This window comes from Chelonoidis abingdonii, chromosome 17 (genome assembly GCF_003597395.2).
Source record: "Chelonoidis abingdonii isolate Lonesome George chromosome 17, CheloAbing_2.0, whole genome shotgun sequence".
NCBI classification, from domain to species: domain Eukaryota; kingdom Metazoa; phylum Chordata; order Testudines; family Testudinidae; genus Chelonoidis; species Chelonoidis abingdonii.
This window is the reverse complement of record NC_133785.1, coordinates 35577629-35596798: the sequence shown is the minus strand read 5'-3', so window position 1 is coordinate 35596798 and position 19170 is coordinate 35577629. Positions and strand designations below refer to the sequence as shown.

Here is a 19170-nt window from a genome sequence, read left to right as displayed (position 1 = left end):
GTTTTTCAGACACCAGAGGCTTCAGCATCTGCCTCCATGCGGAACAACAGGCATTTGCCACGAACGTCCTTTAAGTCTCTGGGGGTGTTGTTAACACAGTGTTTTATGCTACTGTGGCAGAGCGGCTGTTTGGCCCGTCTTTGGGCTCAGAACACCGCACCTGAAGGGCTGATTCCCACAATTTGTGCAGTTATTCAGTTGCTGGCTAGGGCAAAGGGAAAAAAAAAAAAAAAAAAAAGGAAAACCATGTGATTGGAGGAACGAGGGATGGTGGGGGCGGGGGGGCGCACTGGCCTGACTTAATTTTCAGGCACATATTTCGGGCTGAAGCGGTTTGGATGGTCTCTTTTTGCATCTGTGATTCATTAGGAATGTGACTGTCATTTCTGGATTTTGTTTTTAATTTTTTATCCCAATAAACATGAACAGATGGGATGATTCTAAAGCCAAGGGGTTCGGGCACCCAGATAGAAAGCAGTAAGCTGGGCCCACAGTCCAGTCTCCAGTTTTATATACAGACAGAGCTCCACATCAGACTATCCCATAGTTCAGCGGTTAGGGCATGATCCTGAGAGGTAGGAGACCCCTGTTCAAATCTTTTCTTCCCCTCTGCCTGGGGGGGAATTGAACCCAGCCTAAGTGCTCTAATCACTAGGCTAAAAAAAAAAAAAAAAAATCAGCTAAGCCGGTATCACCGCCAACACCTCCTAGCTTTTGAAGGGGACCCGATCCAGTAGGTTAACTCTGAGCAGGCAGCCCTACTGGATTGGGCCCCAGGGGTGAGATAGGTACTCCTCTGCGTATTGCTTTATGCTTTGTGGCTTGCGCTGGGACTTGGGCATCCATCCAGGTGCCTGAAGGAAGCAGCCACGTGCATGATCAGCAGCAGAAACTTTAGGGCCCAGGGAAGTTCTACCCCGAAAACTTGGATGCAAGTAAGTTGAGGTGCCTACAGGACTGGGTGGCAGCTGAGCGTGGGTTTTGTGGATTGCAGTGAAGACTAAAACTGAGACTTAGGCCCAGATCTACAAAGGTGCCTTTCTCCCTGCTCATCTTCATATGACTGGGCTACTTCCAGATTCTGCATTATGGGCCTTGTGATTTCTCACTATTTTTACCAGGACTGACCACGAAGATAGTTACTATTGGGATTAGTGCTCCCGGCCACCCACCCACTTTGGGCAGTCTAGGGTGACCAGATGTCCAGATTTTATAGGGACAGTCCCAATTTTGAGGTCTTTTTCTTATATATGCTCTTATTCCCCCATCCCAATTTTTCACATTTGCTGTCTGGTCACCCTAGAGCAGTCCCAATGAAGTCAGTGGGAGATAGCTTGTTGTTTTAACTTTAAATTTACCTGTCATTAATTCTTACTACGCCTGAGTGTAATACATCATCTTTATTTACTACGATGCAATACAAACACGCACAGTAGCAGATCTTATACACACACAGAGTAGTAAGGCATTATCTGTTAGTCTTATACTGTGAGCAATACAAAATGAAGTTGCTGAAAAGCAACTTCATTTGGTATTGTAACTACACCCAGTAGTTTTTTCAAGATCAAGTCTGTATGTCTTTTAAAGGGTGAAATTCACCCTTATGCAGTGGGACTCCACAAGGTCTACACATCCCTGAAGTTCCACTTACGTCATCAAAATAGGGTTCATATTGACCGCAATGATGCACAGGCCTTAGGCCAACTCTCTGACCAAGGGGGAACCTCAGGGAAAAGTGAATAAAATTGGTTAGAGCGGTAGACTGAGCCCACTGCCACACAGTTCCGAAGAGCAGTATAAAAATGGGAATTTCACAGTTATTCCCATGACCCAGTCCCCTGCGTGGATGCATGAGAAGATGTACAATTTCTGTGCCTGTGCTCTTTCATCACAAAGAAAAACAAAATGATACATTATGCCCATTGACTTGAATCATCACTTAGCAAAACATGTTGACTAGAAAGGTTTCAGAAATGCAGAAAATTTAATAATCTATTTATTTTATGAAAGTATATGGGTCAAATATAACCTAAACACATTTTAATTAAAATGCATTTAAAAGACTGTGTGTATTAGACCAGGGATCGGCAACCTTTGGCCAGCAGCCCATCAGGGAAATCCACTGATGGGACAGGACGGTTTTTTATCTGCAGCATCCGCAAGTTCAGTCAATTGCAGCTCCTATCCGCCGTGGTTCGCTGCTCCAGGCCAATGGGGACTGCGGGAAATGGCGGCCAGTGCATCCCTCGGCCAAAGCCACTTCCCGCAGCCCCCACTGGCCTGGAGCAGTGAACCGCAGCTAGTGGGAGCTGCGATGGGCCGAACGTGCGGACGCTGCAGGTAAACAAACTGCCCCGGCCCACCAGGGGCTTTCCCTGATGGGCCGCGTGCCAGAGGTTGCCGATCCCTGTATTAGACAGTATTAGGGACAGCAAGTCTTCCAAGGCTATGACAACTATAACTATTACTGGTTATCCAGTGTGTTACAAATGTAACTTTTTAAGACAAATCCTTGAAAACCATCAAGCTTACAGCTGCTTGGGAAATGTTTTTTGTTCTTACAAAAAATTCTGATAAAAGCTAAAAAGTTTTGGTTGAAATTTTTCTTCAAAACGGTTGGGTTCTCCTGAAAAAACTAAAATCCCATAAACTATCCCCCTGCCCTCCAGTTTTTGACACATGAACACTGAAAAACTGAGATCACAAACTGAAACATTTTGTTGAAATCAGACATTTCCCACAGACATTTCCATTTCTGGTGAAAAACAACTGTTAAAAAAAGTTTTAAATGAAACATTTTGACCAGCTCTGTATTCTACTCTGAAGTTGTCCAAGCTAAGAGCCAATTTTAAACATACTAATTACCAACTGCATATATTTAACTTCCTATGAATGGGAAAAGAAAAACTCCCAGAGGTTGCTCGAGTAATTCCATAAAAGTACAATTAGCTTTTCAAAAGGTAGAATGCATTTCAAACACACAGTAACGGCAAACAGGAGATTATATCAGGAACAATTTAGAGGCATTTGAGAAAGGCATTTGCAGATGACATATTACTACACTAATTCCAAGTTAGAGAGAGAGTGTCATTTTGATATTATACACCATCAGCACTGACAAGGAACAGAACACATGACCTCCTACATCACAAGCCAGCAAGATTACACTGTGCCACCATCAAAGCTATATAGAATTAGCCTTGGGTGAATGTCAGTTGTAAGTTACACTCCATATAACTGAACTTCAGGGGGAAAAAAACGATTTTTGATTGATATATACAGTACGAGCCTTTTAACACCATTTTTATCTACAAGGGGATGAAACATCAGGTATTACAGACCTTTCCAGGTTCACACTCTGTCCCATCAGCCCAAGGTGTGTGTTGAGTACGACATCCTTTGTGAGCTCCATCACTGCTGATGCACCAGAGGCGTCTGCACTGCATCTGCTTCATTTATTTAAATGATCATAGTATTAAGTAATGTCTGGCTCGAGTGTGATGCACACTGTTTATCACATGACATTTCACAATAGATTTGCCATCACTTACACAATGAATGTGTGCAATATAAAACAGGGCCAGGGAAGGGTGTGGGGGCGAGGGAGAGGGGAGTACTGAATAGCTATGGGGACATGGAGCCTTTCAGCTCTAAGATATATCAGTCCTGAACCTGGATGAGTGTGGGCAAACTTCTTCACCTGCATGGAGCCCACCTGAAATCAAGCTACCAGTAGAGCTGATTGGAAAATTTCTGTCAACAGGCGATTTTGACAAAACATAGGCTGCGCGTGTGTGTATTGGAACCAAAATCATGAAAAATCTCCTCTCCCCGCAGTCTCCTGCTACCAGTTCCAGTCGAACCTAAGTTATGGTGGTGATCATAAGCTGATCCCCTCCGGTAGCATTTTAGTAGCCTATGTGAAATGGAACACAAAAATAGCCACTGGAATTGGCACTAACTAGTACCCAGGTGGGGAGTCTCAGCAAACAGCAGGGGACAATGTTTTTGCCTTTTACGAGCTGCTCAGTAGAACAGGAGTGAGGAATGCTGCAGGGCAGAGTGAGGACTATTGCGTGATGCTTCTGTCTGGTGGACAGAGGGCTTCTCTCTCCAGGGTAGTCATATGTTAAATAGCCCCTCTGTGGCTGGTCCACAGAGGACAGTTGCATTTTATAGCTCCCAGATAATCATCTGGGGCCTGGATTTTCCAAAGGGACTAGTTATTTTGGGGTGCGTCTGTGTTTAGGTGCCCAACTTGATATACCTTGGAAGTGATGAGCACCCATCCTCTGAAAATCAAGCCTCTTTCAAGTGTCCCAAGTGGGACCCCGCCAGACTGAAGCTCTCAAAATCGTTAGTCACTCCTGAAGATGTGAGGAGATGGAGGCCCTGGAGTCAAACCCTGCCAATGGCCTACAGTAGTGGTTGTTATGGTGACGACTTTTGCCACTGACAAAAATGAACAACCTGGGTACCAAACTATATGGTAATGGGACTAACCCAGCAATGCTTTATTCCTATCACATGTTATGAGCAAAACAAAGAGGTGGAAGAGCCTTACCATGTATGGGCAGACTTGAGACCCTGGTCCAAATATTAACTCACATTGTTTATTAACATCATAAATTACTCCTGGGAGTTGCTGAGGCAAAGTGTAAGTCCTTGATACAGGCTCATCTAGTAAACACTCCCCATAACCAGTGCTTCAACAAAACAGAACAACAAGGTTAAATAGTGATTTGTCCGCCCAGAGCCCATTTCTTTTTAACGTATTCATCAATGCAGTATCTGTGTGCCACATAAAGGTTAACAAATTATTCCCCAAAGACTCCTGCACCATACTGAAATATGACTGTCACCCATTTTACACATAGGGCTGCTCAGGGGCATACTCTGCTTACATGCTGTGCCCCAGGTCCTTGCTTACAAACAGAACTGTGAAAAAAAACCAGATTGCCTTCCTCCCAGCCTGGGCCTGAACCCACAAGACCATTCCTTCTCCCTTGTTATTGGGTTATCATATTTAACATACACTACTTCAGTTACTGAGAAATACAGCACATCGCTTTGGGTACCAAGAGTGAGTGCAAACTGAAAGAGGAAATATTGAATATTCCCACAACACAAACAAACAGTGTAAGAGCCACCTTGAGGGATACAAGCTCTCAAATCTGACTATACACAACATTGGTGGGAGCAGGTAAAGGCCCATACCAATGGGAGAAGAGGGCAGGCACAGGACATGGGCACTAAAAACTCTTCACTGTACTTCAGAAGAACTCCGAACGTCCAACCGACATCATGGGCACAGATCCTGGGCCACATTAGGGCAACTTTGTGCCATTCTGAGAAGTTGACGCGGCCTCAGAGCTACTTAATTAAGCTGCCAGAGGGCTCTTTCTGCATAGGGGGATCCTAAAGAGGTGCAGTGCCACTGTAGCGGCTGCTATGCTAACCCCTTCCCAGCTGCCCACATATGGAGTATGGCCAGAGGAAAGGATGTGTGACCAAGCCCCTTTCCCGCTTCATCCTGGGCATTCTCAAATGCCAGAATGGGCAGTCAGTGTAAACCAGAGCAACTTCAGGGCCTCTCTAATTTATTTCAGGGTCCAGGCTGGCTCCAGGTCAGCGCCAAGGCCTGCAGAGGTAGATTTCATGGATTTTAGCAACTGCCTTCCTAGCTGGGCCAAGTGCTCCTAACATACAACTTGGTATCTGGGTCACAAAGCTTGGGAAACTCGCTGCTCAGGTTTAGCAGAGATGATGAGTTCCTTAAAAAGTGATTTCCAGAGGGGTCAAGACTTAGCCTTCCCCATAGAGAAGCAATTCCTTGCCAGCTATCACGAGACTGAACTGGCAGGGACTGAAACTCAGAAGGTGCATTTCTACACTATGTAAATAGGACACACGCACCCCACTTCAGCTCCTTTCCAAATGATGCACACTTTGCTTTCAGTGTAACAAATGAGCTCTTTGAAGGAGGCTGTATATATAACAACACCGCCACATATATAATGTCTTACTCTAGAAATTCAGTAATGTATTTCCTACTACATTTTGACCACATCCAGGGGTTGGTATAGAAGTTCAGTGTCGGTGCCATGACATGTTGTTGACTTTTCCCTCCATCTTCTTTGCACTTATTATTGTCATCATGTGGCATGTTAAATCTACAAAAAGCAAAACAAGTCTAATGAAGTGCACGTTAAAGACCACGCATACCGTACTACAGCAGAAATAGGGTGTATAAAACATTTTGTCTCATTTCGAAACTGCTGGTCAATATTACAGACGAAAATAAAATTAGCCAAAATATTTGGAATAACCAATACACAGTAAGTGCTTTGGAACATTATTGGATTCTTGGGGTGTGTAGCCATTTGCAGCCAGAGTACACAAAAGCTTTCAACATCAAAAATCTAAGTGGCATTGTGGGTACTCCAGGTATTCTCAAGCCAGACACTTTGGGTAAAATTCAGATGCAGTTTTCTTTCTTTCTACCTGTAGCCATGACCCTGCAGGCATTCAGGACCTCGGAGGATTGGGCCCAATGTTATGTCAGTGACAAGTTTTCCCCAGCCAATCCAAACATTCAAAGACTTTGGCTGGGAATTTGAAAGTCAATAGGAATTTGGCACCTGACTCTCTTCAGCTCCTTCGTAAATCCCAGCCTTCCGCAAGCTGTGGTGAAGTTATAAAATATGGGCATCATTTTGGACTTACAAAGTTTGACACCGAGGCACTGTCTGTACTCTGAATGGTTATTGGCGGCCAGTCACCAATACAAACCCCTAGTGCAGAGAGACACAGCTAACACAAATCATGATTTGCACCAGTGCAGAATACCCCAGTTCCTAGTAAACGGCACTGATGCAAATTGTGTTTTACAGCAGTGTTGCTTGTCTACTCTAGGGGTATGCAAGCCATAGATGGCTGAAGTCATAGAATATCAGGGTTGGAAGGGACCACAGGAGGTCACCTAGTCCAATGCCCTGCTCAAAGCAGGACCAATCCCCAGACAGATTTTTGCCCCAGATCCTTAAGTGGCCTCCTCAAGGACTGAACTCACAACCCTGGGTTTCGCAGGCCAAAGCTCAAACCACTGAGCTATTCCCCCCTAATTTATTTTTTAAAAGTCCCTAGTACAGTTAAGCCCTGAGAGTTCAACACCCTAGTAGCCAAAAGTTTCTAATTAAACTGAACCATAGGTTTAGACATCTAGGGCCAAGTTTGTCCCTGATGTAGTTGCCTAAATGGAGACACACCAGGGATGAACTTATATTTTATCTGGTAGGTTTACCAAATGCCATAAAGAATCAATATCAACATAAACCTGTCTGAGATTTGCAGCACATGCTCAGCTGAAGAATGCTGCAAAAATGTCACTGAGACAGAACATCTTAAGCTGCTTTGCTATTTGAAGCGGAAGAGGGGAAATGACTTGATGTGATCCAAAATTTGAAGGCTGATGAGTTTCTGTTTCCATTAAGATTTCATCCAGTGAGCCAAGTCTTCCCTCCGCCTCCCACACAGAGGCACTCCGGTTCAGGACCATCTCCTTGGGATGAAGTTTGTGAAATAAACTGCTGCAAGTTGGGAGGGGAGGGGAGGGGGGGGGTCAAACCTTGGGAATTGAAGTCAGGATATCGAATTAAAAAAATAAAACTGCACTTAAATATACACTGCCCAAATGAAAAAACGTTTTAAGCAGCGAATGAGCTGTTCATTAGAACTCACCAATCCCACCTCTGAAGTCTCTGATCTAAAACATAGAATATTATTTTAATTGGTGATGTAGCCATCGGATAGATGACACATCCTGCACTTGTAAGGCAAAGGACTAGGTGATCTAAGCCCATCTTTTTCGTCCCTACTTTCAACAATCAACTGGGGGCTCAACTGGATGTCGGGGCATCGAGAATCCTAGCTTCATAGATGGTCATGTTCATCCACATGAGCACTGCCTTGGTGGAAGCTGTCTCAGTCGAATGCCAATCACACTAAGCTAAATTCATCCTCTGGCGTAACTACTCCATTGACTTCAGTAAAGTTACACGCCAGGGTAGGGTCTTTTCTGAGAAACGCGCAGTGGTAGGGGCCCTGAGGTTAGGTGGCAGAAGGGGAGAGGTTTGCCCATGTTTACTCTGAGCTCTTCCACCATTGCAGCCCTGTGACGAGCGTGAGTGCGTGCCAGGTGAGCAAAGCATGCACTACACCATAGAATGTGCTAGCTCCATAGGCCGTCGAGACCCTGGATCTGCTTGGAGACACCCTACTGACTCCCACCCTCTGCCTTCAGAGGCGAGTTAGGCCTGAGAGGAAATGACAGTGCAGGAGGGGATACATGTTCGTTTGATTTGGGCAGGAGGATGGGAAGGGCAGCACTCTTTTCTCCCCTACTCAACTGCTACCCACAGCTGGGGACTCTCCCCACAGGTACCAACTTTCCTTGGCACCAGTGGGTGGTCATGCCCTCCCCTGCCCCCAGCCCCGCCCCAATTCTGGCCCCTTCCTGCCCCTATTGGGCCTCTCATCAAATCCCCATCCTGGCCCCACCTCTTCCCCGAGTGCGTCGCGTTCCTCTTCCTCCCTCCGCCCAGCGCTTGCTGCGCAAAACAGCTGTTTTGCGGCACAAGCACCGGGAGGGAGGGGCGAGAAGCAGGACGCGGCAGCACGTTCAGGAGAGGTGGCAGAGGCGAGCTGGGGGGTGGGGTGGGGAGGGGAGCTGCTAGTGGGTGCAGAGCACCCACCAATTTTTCCTCTTGGGTGCTCCAACCCCGAAGCACCCACAGAGTCGGCACCTATGACTCTCTCTGACACACCCTCCCACCCATTCTGTGCTCCCCTGGGGCTGGGCCTTCTCTTGGCCACTCCATGCTACTACCACCGGATGTTATGGAGCATCTTCATCTGCCTTTCAGATGCTGCCTGCTGTTTTGCCTCCTTGTCCTTGCACCTCCTACCCAAGTACACTCATTTCTTAGGCTCAGCTGTGCATCACAGAATCACAGAATATCAGGGTTGGAAGGGACCTCAGGAGGTCATCTAGTCCCACCCTCTGCTCCAAGCAGGACCAATCCCCAACTAAATCATCCCAGCCAGGGCTTTGTCAAGCTGGGCCTTAAAAACCTCTACGGAAGGAGATTCCACCACTTCCCTAGGTAACCCATCAATTCCACTTAGCATATATCTTTGGCTATTTAAATGTAAACTTATTTGCATAAAAACATACACATGGCCAAGTTCATGCGCGATCGTAAAAGCAGTACTTAGTCCGTTATCTTCGCTAATTGAACAGCTTCTGTATGGATCACAAACAGTGCCCAGTTCAGCCAGACCTAGAAAGGCAAGGGCAGAACAAGAAGGGTTACGATAAAAAACGAAATACTGCTCAGAGTTAAGCACATATTAACATTGTCACCTCAAAGGAGTAAAACAAAAACAAAAATAGATGAAGCTTACCTAATGTATCACATTTGTCGTGAGCTCTACAAATATCCTGTCTGAAAGCAGAACAGACTTGACGCTTTTAATTTTCATGTACACGCAAGTTACAGTACAAATGCAAAAATAAAAAAAAAATAATTCAAAAGCAATTCTTGGTTCTCCAGCTGACATTCTCAAGCTGGTTTTGTCACATAAGCTGTTGGTGAACTGAACAAAGAGGTCTGATTCAACTGCCTATTTAAGTCAAATCGAGTTTTACCAATTTCCTTCAATGGCATTAGGAGCAGATCCTGGATACTACAATCAATCAAATCAATCAATCAAAGATGCATTTAAACAGAGGGATAAATATTTACCATACTTCTTTTCATTGCTACACTACTTCCACAGTTGCAATCCAAACACTTATTGTCATCACTGGGCTTCCCCAAATCAATTATTTCTGATAATCACATGCATTATAAATTCCAACTGTGATACTCAAATGGCTACATTATTAATGAGAAAACTTAATATACCTGGTAACAAGTACAGCAGTATCATGTTTGGGTAGATTGTTTTCTTCAGGGTGGTTCTGAGAATGCTGCCATTGGCAAAAGTTTTTTAATGTTGTCTGGGCATTATAAGATATTGAAGGACCATCCTAGCCATAAAAAAATATATATACAAAAATGTGTATTTTAGTTATTTATCTCAGTGTTCACTCCCTGTGGCAAACACAAAGTGGAAAAAATTCTTTCATTACCTGTTCATTATGTATCACGACTAATTTCACAATAACAATATTAATTAAATTTCCAATACTTGGATCTTTATAGATAGAGGCTACCTGCATCAAAGAGAAATTTTCATAGTTAATGCTAGCTTCAAACAAAGAATCAAAGCAACACAAATTTGTCTTCTGTTCTCTGAACGAGCAGAGCGTGGCAGCTCTTCGCTCTCTCAGTAGGTTTTGTAGTAGAATTTAGCTAATGATCTGGTCACGAACATCATCTTGGTGCAAAACCTTGAGAGACTTAGCATCACCCCTTGAGCACAAAGATCCAGGGGCATTTGGAACCATTAAGTCTGCGTAACCCACCTCCTGGGTGTGGTGTTCTGTCCCATCTAGTGGCACCAAGACCACTTAGAGAGAGAGAGAGAGAGAGAAAGCGATTAATGAGTTTGCTCTACAGCCTTAGCTAACAACCAGTTGGCTTTTAGCTCATGTGATAGAGGTTCATGCACTAAACTCCAGAGGTCCCAGGTTCGATCTTGCCTGCTGACAACTGGGGTCTGTCAGCATTACACCTGCTCTTGAATGGAATGAGAAAGCTAAAGAAGATGCCAGCAAAACCACCCTACCACCGCACACAAGCCATGGATTCCTACTACCATAATGGAATGTCAACTGATACTACTATTCTTCATGAGCTTTAAGCAGCAAAGAAAATTGGGTAACAACTCAACCTCTAAATCCCGCCATGCAGGAAGGGGGAGGGGATCGACCCTTATGACTGTGTACGCTCGGAAGCCACATGCGGCAAGATTCTCATTCAGCTTGTACATCACATGGGCCTGACTGGGAAGGAGACTAGATCTCAAGGACAGCAGCACTAGCCTGTGGCAACCCTACTGCTGGAGACTTGGGGAACTGAAGGAGTGAACCACAGGAATGGTTAATTTGTGTGGTGCAGCCAGGGATGGAAGAAGCCATCCAACAGGACTGGAAGAGTCTCTTGTGGGTTCTGACATTTTCTATACTGAGGGAGGACATGATTGAAGTTTTGTCGATATGAGCCACATTCCATCTTTACCTAACCTTGACTTTAGTACGTTACTTGATGTACACAAGCTCTGAGTATCGCATCCTCTTGGGATGGGATGAATCAAATCTAAGGGGGAAATCCTTCCTCTGTTTTGATACTTACTATTGACATTAATGTTAAGATATAGTGTTGCAGATTAGCTCCGTGGTAGGCAACCATTCTGCTGTCTGCCACCACCATGACCTCCACAAATCGAGGGTAGGAGAGGAATCGCTTTCTTCTTCGGTGCATCTTGACATCACTTGTGTTCTCAGTCTTGTTGTTATATGTAGAAAATTGATTTCTTGCTATGCTATGTTTTAATACCTCCACGTCCGAGAACAGATTACTTCCTTGCCATTGTCTTCTCCGGTTTTTCCTCTTGCCCTTCTTGCGACTGTTTTCATGCCCTATGGTTTAAAAAAAGATGGATTCCTGATTGAATGCATTCAAAACCACACGTTTTCATGTTAGGAATACACTTCAGTTCATACAACAGCTAGTAGCCTGTCTCCTACACTCACTTAGATTTGTTCTAAGCAGCCATGCAAGACGAGGATTGCATGGAAAGCCACAGTTTGGCAAAGCACTTAAACATGTTCTTTATTTTAAAGACATGAGTAGTCCTATTGAAGTCAATGAATCTTAAAGCTAGACGTGTTCAAATGCGTTGCTGGACCAGGACCAGAGTAATCCTGTATGTAGGAAGAATTCATACTCAAAAATCAGCTAATTTTTTTATATTTGTATCCAGGAATTTTAACTGTTCTGTCTGCGTACAGATTCCATGGGTGTTCAACATGGCTATTAACCCACATAAGAGAATAAGGGCTAAATCCTGCCTCTCTTACTCAGGCACAACTAAAGGACGGAATACGGACTGCCAGATTTTGGCCCCAAAGACTGAAGCAATGACATATGATTCATTTCTGCCTGTAACAATAGCATGGCTGTGCTTCAATTATTTTTTCCCTTCTTATTATTCTGTGCCACCGAAACTGTGAAGGTCATCTAATAACACAGCTGCCACTGACTAAAGAATAGAACACAGGAAGTTTCACATATACTGCTTTTGATATTCAATTAGGCACAACATAAAAAGGGACCTGGAAAGCATGCTAAAAGCTGATATGAAGATGACAGAGTGAGGAGGGTGCCTGGGCAAAGAACACATATGGAACATGTACAATTAAGATTTACCATCTGATTACTACATAATTATAGAATTATTTAAGTGTAAGAGCAAAATCACTGGTATTTGATACCACTTAAGTTTTAATCAGCTCATCAGAGGAAGTAGCTAATTGAATGTGATTCATCCAAGAGAAATAGTTCAGTACTGCTAAGTAACATAAAGCCAAATCAGCACTGTTCATCTAACGGCCTATAGATCTCATAGTCTTTGTAGCTTTCCTTTCATTTCATCATGCTGGTGAAAAATATCTCATTTCCTTATCTGACCCACTGAGAAGGGCACAGGAAGCAGAATATTAGGGAACAAAGGAACGCTCAGAGTGCAAACAAGATTTCAACGATGGGGAACTTCTTGGCTATTTGACATGTGCCGTTTCCTTTTCGGATGTTTTAGTAATAATTTCCAAAGAACTGATTTTACAATGTTAATGAATAGCAGAAGACAGTTAAGCGTATGACCCAATGACTGTTCAACTCAGAATGGATAATTTGCCTCCTCCATGGCAATACACAACATTCTAAAATTAAATGCTACCGTCAGAGCTGGCTCCAGGCGCCAGCATCCTAAGCAGGTGCTTGGGGTAGCAATCTGCAAGGGATGGCATTCCCTGTGTTTTTGCCCCCAAGCAGCGCGCCAAATTGCCGCCGTGGATGGCAGGGGCAGTCCGTGTGCCCTTAGGGTGGCACGTGTGTTTCTGTGGTGGCGGCAATTCGGTGGCAGCTTCTATGTTCCGCTGTCCGGAGCAGCACAGCTTCTGTCTGAAGACAGAAGCTGCCTCCGAATTGCCACTGCTGTAGAAATGCACGTGCCGCCCTAACGGTGCACAGACTACCCCTGCCGTCCGCAGCGGCAATTCAGTGCACTGCTTGGGGTGGTGAAAACAGTAGAGATGGCCCTGGCTACCGGACAGCAAACAATACAGAACTCATATGAACGCCAGCCATGTTTCCTCATGTTTGGTGTGGACTACCTTATGACAGCTAACAATCCACGCATAACAGCTATTTGAGTAGGAAGCCTGGGAAAACCCACGGCATTCATATATAACTGAGTTGCTCTAGTTATCCTGTACTAATCAGTGCTGTTAACTGGGCAGGATTCTGCTCTCATGGTAAACTAACTTCAGAGGCAGCATTGGCATACCCCTGATAAATCAGTGCAGAAGCAGGGGGAGATGGATCAGCGTTCATGTTGCACTGCCTGTCAGTACTCAGCCCGGACCAGGGAAGCTAATGATCCAACTAGAAAATCACATTCGGTGATGAAGCCTGGTCACATGCCACCTGCATCTGCTAAGAAGTAGTGCAGAAGCAGGCCAACTATACGTATATGTAATCCCCTTTTCATTTCTAGTTTTGGGCCAAAAACCTTATAGCTGTAATTATAGCAGCTGTTTCTATTTGCTGCGAGTGGATATGGAAACATTGCCAGCCTAGGGGGCAGCATACAGGCTTGACTTACTGCAAACGAATAGTTGCTATTTGAGCATCCTTAAGCAGTGGTTCTCAAACTTTTTTACTGGTGACCCCTTTCACACAGCAAGACTTTTAGTGCAACCCCCCCTTATAAATTAAAAACACATTTTTATATATTTAACACCATTATAAATGCTGGAGGCTAAGCAGGGTTTAGAGTGGAGGTTGACAGCTCACAAGCCCCCCACGTAACAGCCTTGTGACCCCTTGAGGGGTCCCAACCCCCAGTTTGAGAACCCCTGTCCTAGAGGGAGTGTAGGAAGTTGTTAACCATGCTCTCCAGCCAGTGTGGAAGTTTGCATTAAGGACAGACATTCCTGCATGTACACACATACCCCTTAGTTAGGGCTTGGAAGCTCTTGACTAATCAGCAGTGAATTCTCTTGCCAGGGGTACAAAACTGGCAGCCAAGTTGAGCACCTGTTGGAGCAGGGGTGGGCAAACTACGAGCCGTGGGCCAGATGTGGCCCACCAGCCGTTTTAATCCAGTCCTCAGGCTCTTGCTGTGGAGTGGGTCTGGGGCTTGCCCTGCTCTGGTGCTGCAGCTGGGGAGCAGGGTCGGGGGCCATTTCATGTGGCTCCCAGAAGCAGTGGCATGGCCCCTCTCCGGCTATTACATGTAGGGGCAGCCAGGGTGCTCCGCTTTGCACGCTGTCCCCACCCCAAGTGCCGCCCCTGCATCTCTCATTGGCCAGGAACCATGGCCAATGGGACCTGCAGGGGCGATGCCTGTGGACTGAGCAGCATTCAAATCCACCTGGCCGTGCCTCCAGGGCCGGCTTTAGGCCAATTCCACCAATTCCCCTGATTCAGGCCCCGCACCTAAGAGGGCCCCGCGCCCTGTGAGACTCCCTTCCCTAGCTAGAGGCGCCTTTCTAATTTTTACTCACCCGGCGGCGCTCCAGGTCTCGGCAGCACTTTGGCAACAGGTCCTTTACTTGCTCTGGATCTTCAGCGGCACTTTGGCGGCAGGTCCTTCAGTGCCGCCGAAGACCTGGAGTGAGTGAAAGACCTGCTGCCGAAGACTCGGAGCACCGCCTGGTGAGTACAAGACCCACGTGGCTTTTTTTAATATAGTCATACCTGCCGAGGCCCTGTCAAAACTGTTCGAATTGGGCCCCGCTCTTCCTAAAGCCGGCCCTGCGCGCCTCCACATAGGAGCCGTAGAAGGGACATGCCGCTGCTTCTGGGAGCCACTTGAGGTAAGCCCTGCCCAGAGCTTGCACCCCTGATCCTCCCCCCATGCACCAATCCCCTGCCCCAGCCCTGATCCTCCTCCTACCCTCCAAACCCCTTGGTCCCAGCCTGGGGCACCCTCCTGCACCCTAAACTGCTTATCCCCAGCCCAACCCCAGAGCCCACACCCCCAGCCGGAGCCCTCAGCCCCCTCCCGCAATCTGAACTCCTCATTTCTGGCCCCATCCCAGAGCCCACACCGCAACCAGAGACCTCACCCCCTCCCTCATCCCAACTCTAATTTTGTGAGCATTCATGGCCCACCATACAATTTCTATTCCCAGATGTGGCGCTCAGGCCAGAAAGTTTGCCCACCCCTGAGTTGGATCCAGCCAAGCCCAGCCCTGCAGGGGGACGACAGCACTGCCAGGTGTAACCCAGACCGAATGTGGGGTTGGCTCACAATATGGTTTCCTGTAATTTTACAGGTTAGCTGGACCTTACTGATCTGCAGCATTTCTATGGTCAAGTTCTGCAAAACTTAGATCCAAAAAGGAAAAGAAGCGACTGGGGATGGATCACTTGATGATTCCCTGTTCTGTTCATTCCCTCTGGGGCACCTGGCACTGGCCACTGTCGGAAGACAGGATAGTGGGCTAGATGGACCCTTAATCCACGATTTCTCAAACAGAGTTCGTCGCTTGTGTAGGGAAAGCCCCTGGCGGGCCAGGCCAGTTTGTTTACCTGCCCTGTCCGCAGGTCTGGTCAATCGCAGCTCCCACTGGCCGCAAATTGCTGCTCTCAGAGCCAGTGGGAGCCGCGATCGGCCGGACCTGAGGACAGGGCAGGTAAACAAACCGGCCCGGCCTACCAGGGTCTTTCCCTACACCAAGCAGCGACCTCAGTTTGAGAAACCCTGCCTTAGTCTGACCCAGTTAGGGTGATCAAATGTCCTGATTTTATAGGGACAGTCCTGATTTTGGGGTCTTTTTTTTCTTATATAGGCTCCTATTACCCCCCACCCCCATCCAGATTTTTCACATGTGCTGTCTGGTCACCCTAGACCCAGTAGGGCCATTCTTATGTTCTTAAGTAATTGTTCTTCCTCTAGCAATGAGTTACGGTTAAGGGGATAGGGAAGTTTGGTACTTGCTGCCTTACTCATTATTGGAAGATGTAAGCTTACAAGTAAGTAAGAAGGGCAGTTGTATTTGTGTGACTACAGAGAGGGCAGGGGAGGGTTGGCAGAGTTCATTTTGAAAATTTGAATGAAAAATAACAATACCTATGTTAAAGCTTTTTTATTTGTATCAATTTAAATTTTCACAGTTGTGTAAAGTTATGGGTCGTAAGTATTTGTTTTATTTTTATCTATTTTAAATGTTCACAGTTGCAGGAGCTTATGGGGCAAGGGTTCAGACAATTCTTTAATGATAGAGGAGGCCGAGATTCAAAAAGTTAGAGTTTTGTATCTGTTCAAACACAAATAGTCAAAATATACACAGTAAATAGCCTTAAAAACAAACATCTCAGACTTCATCAAGCAGCATTTTTATTGCTTTACCTATCTGTAAATTTCGATCCTCAATGGAAACATTTTGTCATAGGTGTGTGCAGGACCCGTGCTAGAGTTTCTCACGCCCTAGGCGCACGGCCATTTCGCCGACCCCCGCGCTGATCCTGCAGCTCTGGTGGAGCGGCCGCAGTCATGCCTGTGGCAGCTCCACCAGAGCCGTGGACCAACAGACTCTCCACAGGCACGACTGCAGCAGCTCCACCAGAGCCGCCTGCCGCCCCCCTGGCAAAATGCCACCCCCTGAATAATCCTGGTGCCCTAGGCAACTGCCTAGGCTGCCTAAATGGTAGTGCTGGCCCTGGGTATGTGTGTGTTTGGTGAAATCATTGTTTACTGACATTTATGGATATACATCTAATCCCTCCATGTCTCTCTCTATAGGCGCACCAGAAAAGCACCAGTCAGTCATATTTATACACTGGGTATTCCAATCTCGTTACTGAGGGCTTGTACAGTGCTGCAGCCGCACAGCTATAATGCTTTAGTAAAGATGTTACTACGCCAACAGGAGAGATTATCCCATTGGCATAGCTAATCCACCCACCCAAGACGCGTTAGCTATGTTGATGGGAGACGTTCTCCCATCGAAGTAGTGCTGCTTCCATCAGGGGTTAAGGTCTGTGTAACCACCCTTGAGCAACGTAATTGTAGTGACACACGTTTATAGTGTAGACCTGGCCTAAGAAACTAAACACAGTCTGGCAGGGCAGCAACTGATTTAAAACCACTCGTGTACTTTGACAATAATGAGTCGTTATCTTAACCCAGCCAGAAATGGGACACTTTAATTTGTAAAAAATAATAATAATAATAATATGAAACACTAACTGCAATATACTGCTCTCAAGCCATGCATAAAACTCTCAAGCCATGCATAAAACTCCCAACAGCAATTGTGCATACAGATTAAGAATGCCATATGGGTCTAAAGCTGTTGATATCTAACTTGTCACCACTAAGATGGCCACCAAAGGGTAAAAATGTTGCATACCTCTTGAATAGATCTACATTCTGCAGTCTAATTAAGCAGAAGTGAAAAACTCACACATCACCCAGAATACTATAAATTAACAGTGTGGGTTCAATAAAGGATATTACCTTACCCATCTTGTTTCTCAAATACTCTGGAGCCAACACAGCAAAAATCTAATTTAACAATGGCAAGCTTAGTCTGATAACATGGAAAGCAATGAAAAATGCCTACATTTTGAGCTATAATAAGAGTGTGATGTTTTGCATTTGTCTACCAGGTTGATACATCAACAGATAACAGGAAGCAAAATATCTGTTTGGCAATTTCTCAATTCCTTGCAAATGACTGGAAAGCACCTACCTACCCATGACAGTAATTAGATGGATTTAAGGAACAAGACATTGGCTTATTCACAATACAATCCAAGTCCCACTGACGAGATGAATTTTCAAGTCCCTGGCGTTTAAAGCCAAGCCAGCACTAGATTAATAATTCAGGAATGAGCAAAGCTATCCTTTGTACAGCTTCAACAGTTGATATTCATTTCAACGTGGTCTAACAATTTCCTAACATTGGATCTTTAAGCCACGTCTGTTTTTAATGACTGCTTCAGTTTAGCAACCACCCAGTACAGTACTTGACGGATCTAAACTCTAACAATTCATTTTCACTTGCAACAGGAAGGAAGCACTGAAGCCAACGGAAGGATATAAACACCCAATCCTGGAAATTTCATTCACACAAGCAAACAACGTAGGCCTTGTACGTTGTGCAGTCACTTACAGTGGTGCAAATTGGAGGTAAAATACTACCATCCTGGTCTGACAGCACCTTATATTTACTTGGCACTCAGTTTGGCCAAAGGATGATTCAAAGACCATTGAAATTAAGTCAATAGGACTCTTTTCACTGAATTTAATGGACTTTGGACCAGACCCAAAGGCAACGGAGAATCAGGCCCCAGAGAAGTACTCTGACTGATTGCATTAGTAAGGGCGACAGGAGTGGACCCCGGGATTGCTTTTGAAGTAGTAACAATTGTTATGCTAAAATCAAAAATTAAAAGAGTGATCACTTGCCCCTAATAGCTCTAATCCTTTCCACTTCCCCATTAACTTGTCCTTGGGACTAGAAAGCATTTTGCACAATTAAATAAGGCATGTGACAATGAAAGCAATCCCAGCTCAAGTTCATGGAAGCTGGGGTGGGGGGAGGGAAGCAGCTTCTTAGTAAACAGTATTAAAATTCCCTTCCAGGTCTAAAAAAAAAAAAGTGCTTTTAAACTAACTTATCAAATGCAATTTGAATACATAGACCAGGTGTTTTAGTACTTAAGACTCACTGTTTGGTCGTTAGCCTATAACGTCTCTATAACTACTCTGAGCCAGCGAAGCAGACGTTAAAGCTAGAGGTAGGAAGTTAATTATTGCACGCTTTCATAAAGCTGAGCAAAATTTAACTGAGTTCCCTCAAGGCGGTTAAACACCTTGTGACCGGACTCCCTGGAACTGAAGTTGTTAGGGAGCGCTACAGGCAAT

The 19170-nt window shown here is 45.4% G+C and overlaps 1 protein-coding gene across 2 annotated transcripts in view; it reads right to left on the bottom strand.

The window, feature by feature from the left end:
- The window catches only part of ADAMTS9 (ADAM metallopeptidase with thrombospondin type 1 motif 9), a 144286-nt gene that overhangs the window by 108619 nt on the left and 16497 nt on the right, over window positions 1-19170 (bottom strand). The window contains exons 4-11 of one of the 2 annotated variants that reach the window (XM_032801023.2): window positions 11361-11647; window positions 10196-10279; window positions 9969-10093; window positions 9466-9506; window positions 9236-9341; window positions 6027-6173; window positions 4565-4706; window positions 3342-3449 (exon numbers count right to left, since the gene is read on the bottom strand). In XM_032801023.2, the coding sequence (XP_032656914.1) occupies window positions 3342-3449; window positions 4565-4706; window positions 6027-6173; window positions 9236-9341; window positions 9466-9506; window positions 9969-10093; window positions 10196-10279; window positions 11361-11647 (1040 nt within the window). The remainder of the gene's footprint in view (window positions 1-3341; window positions 3450-4564; window positions 4707-6026; window positions 6174-9235; window positions 9342-9465; window positions 9507-9968; window positions 10094-10195; window positions 10280-11360; window positions 11648-19170) is intronic. The other variant, XM_032801024.2, reaches the window with a different exon arrangement.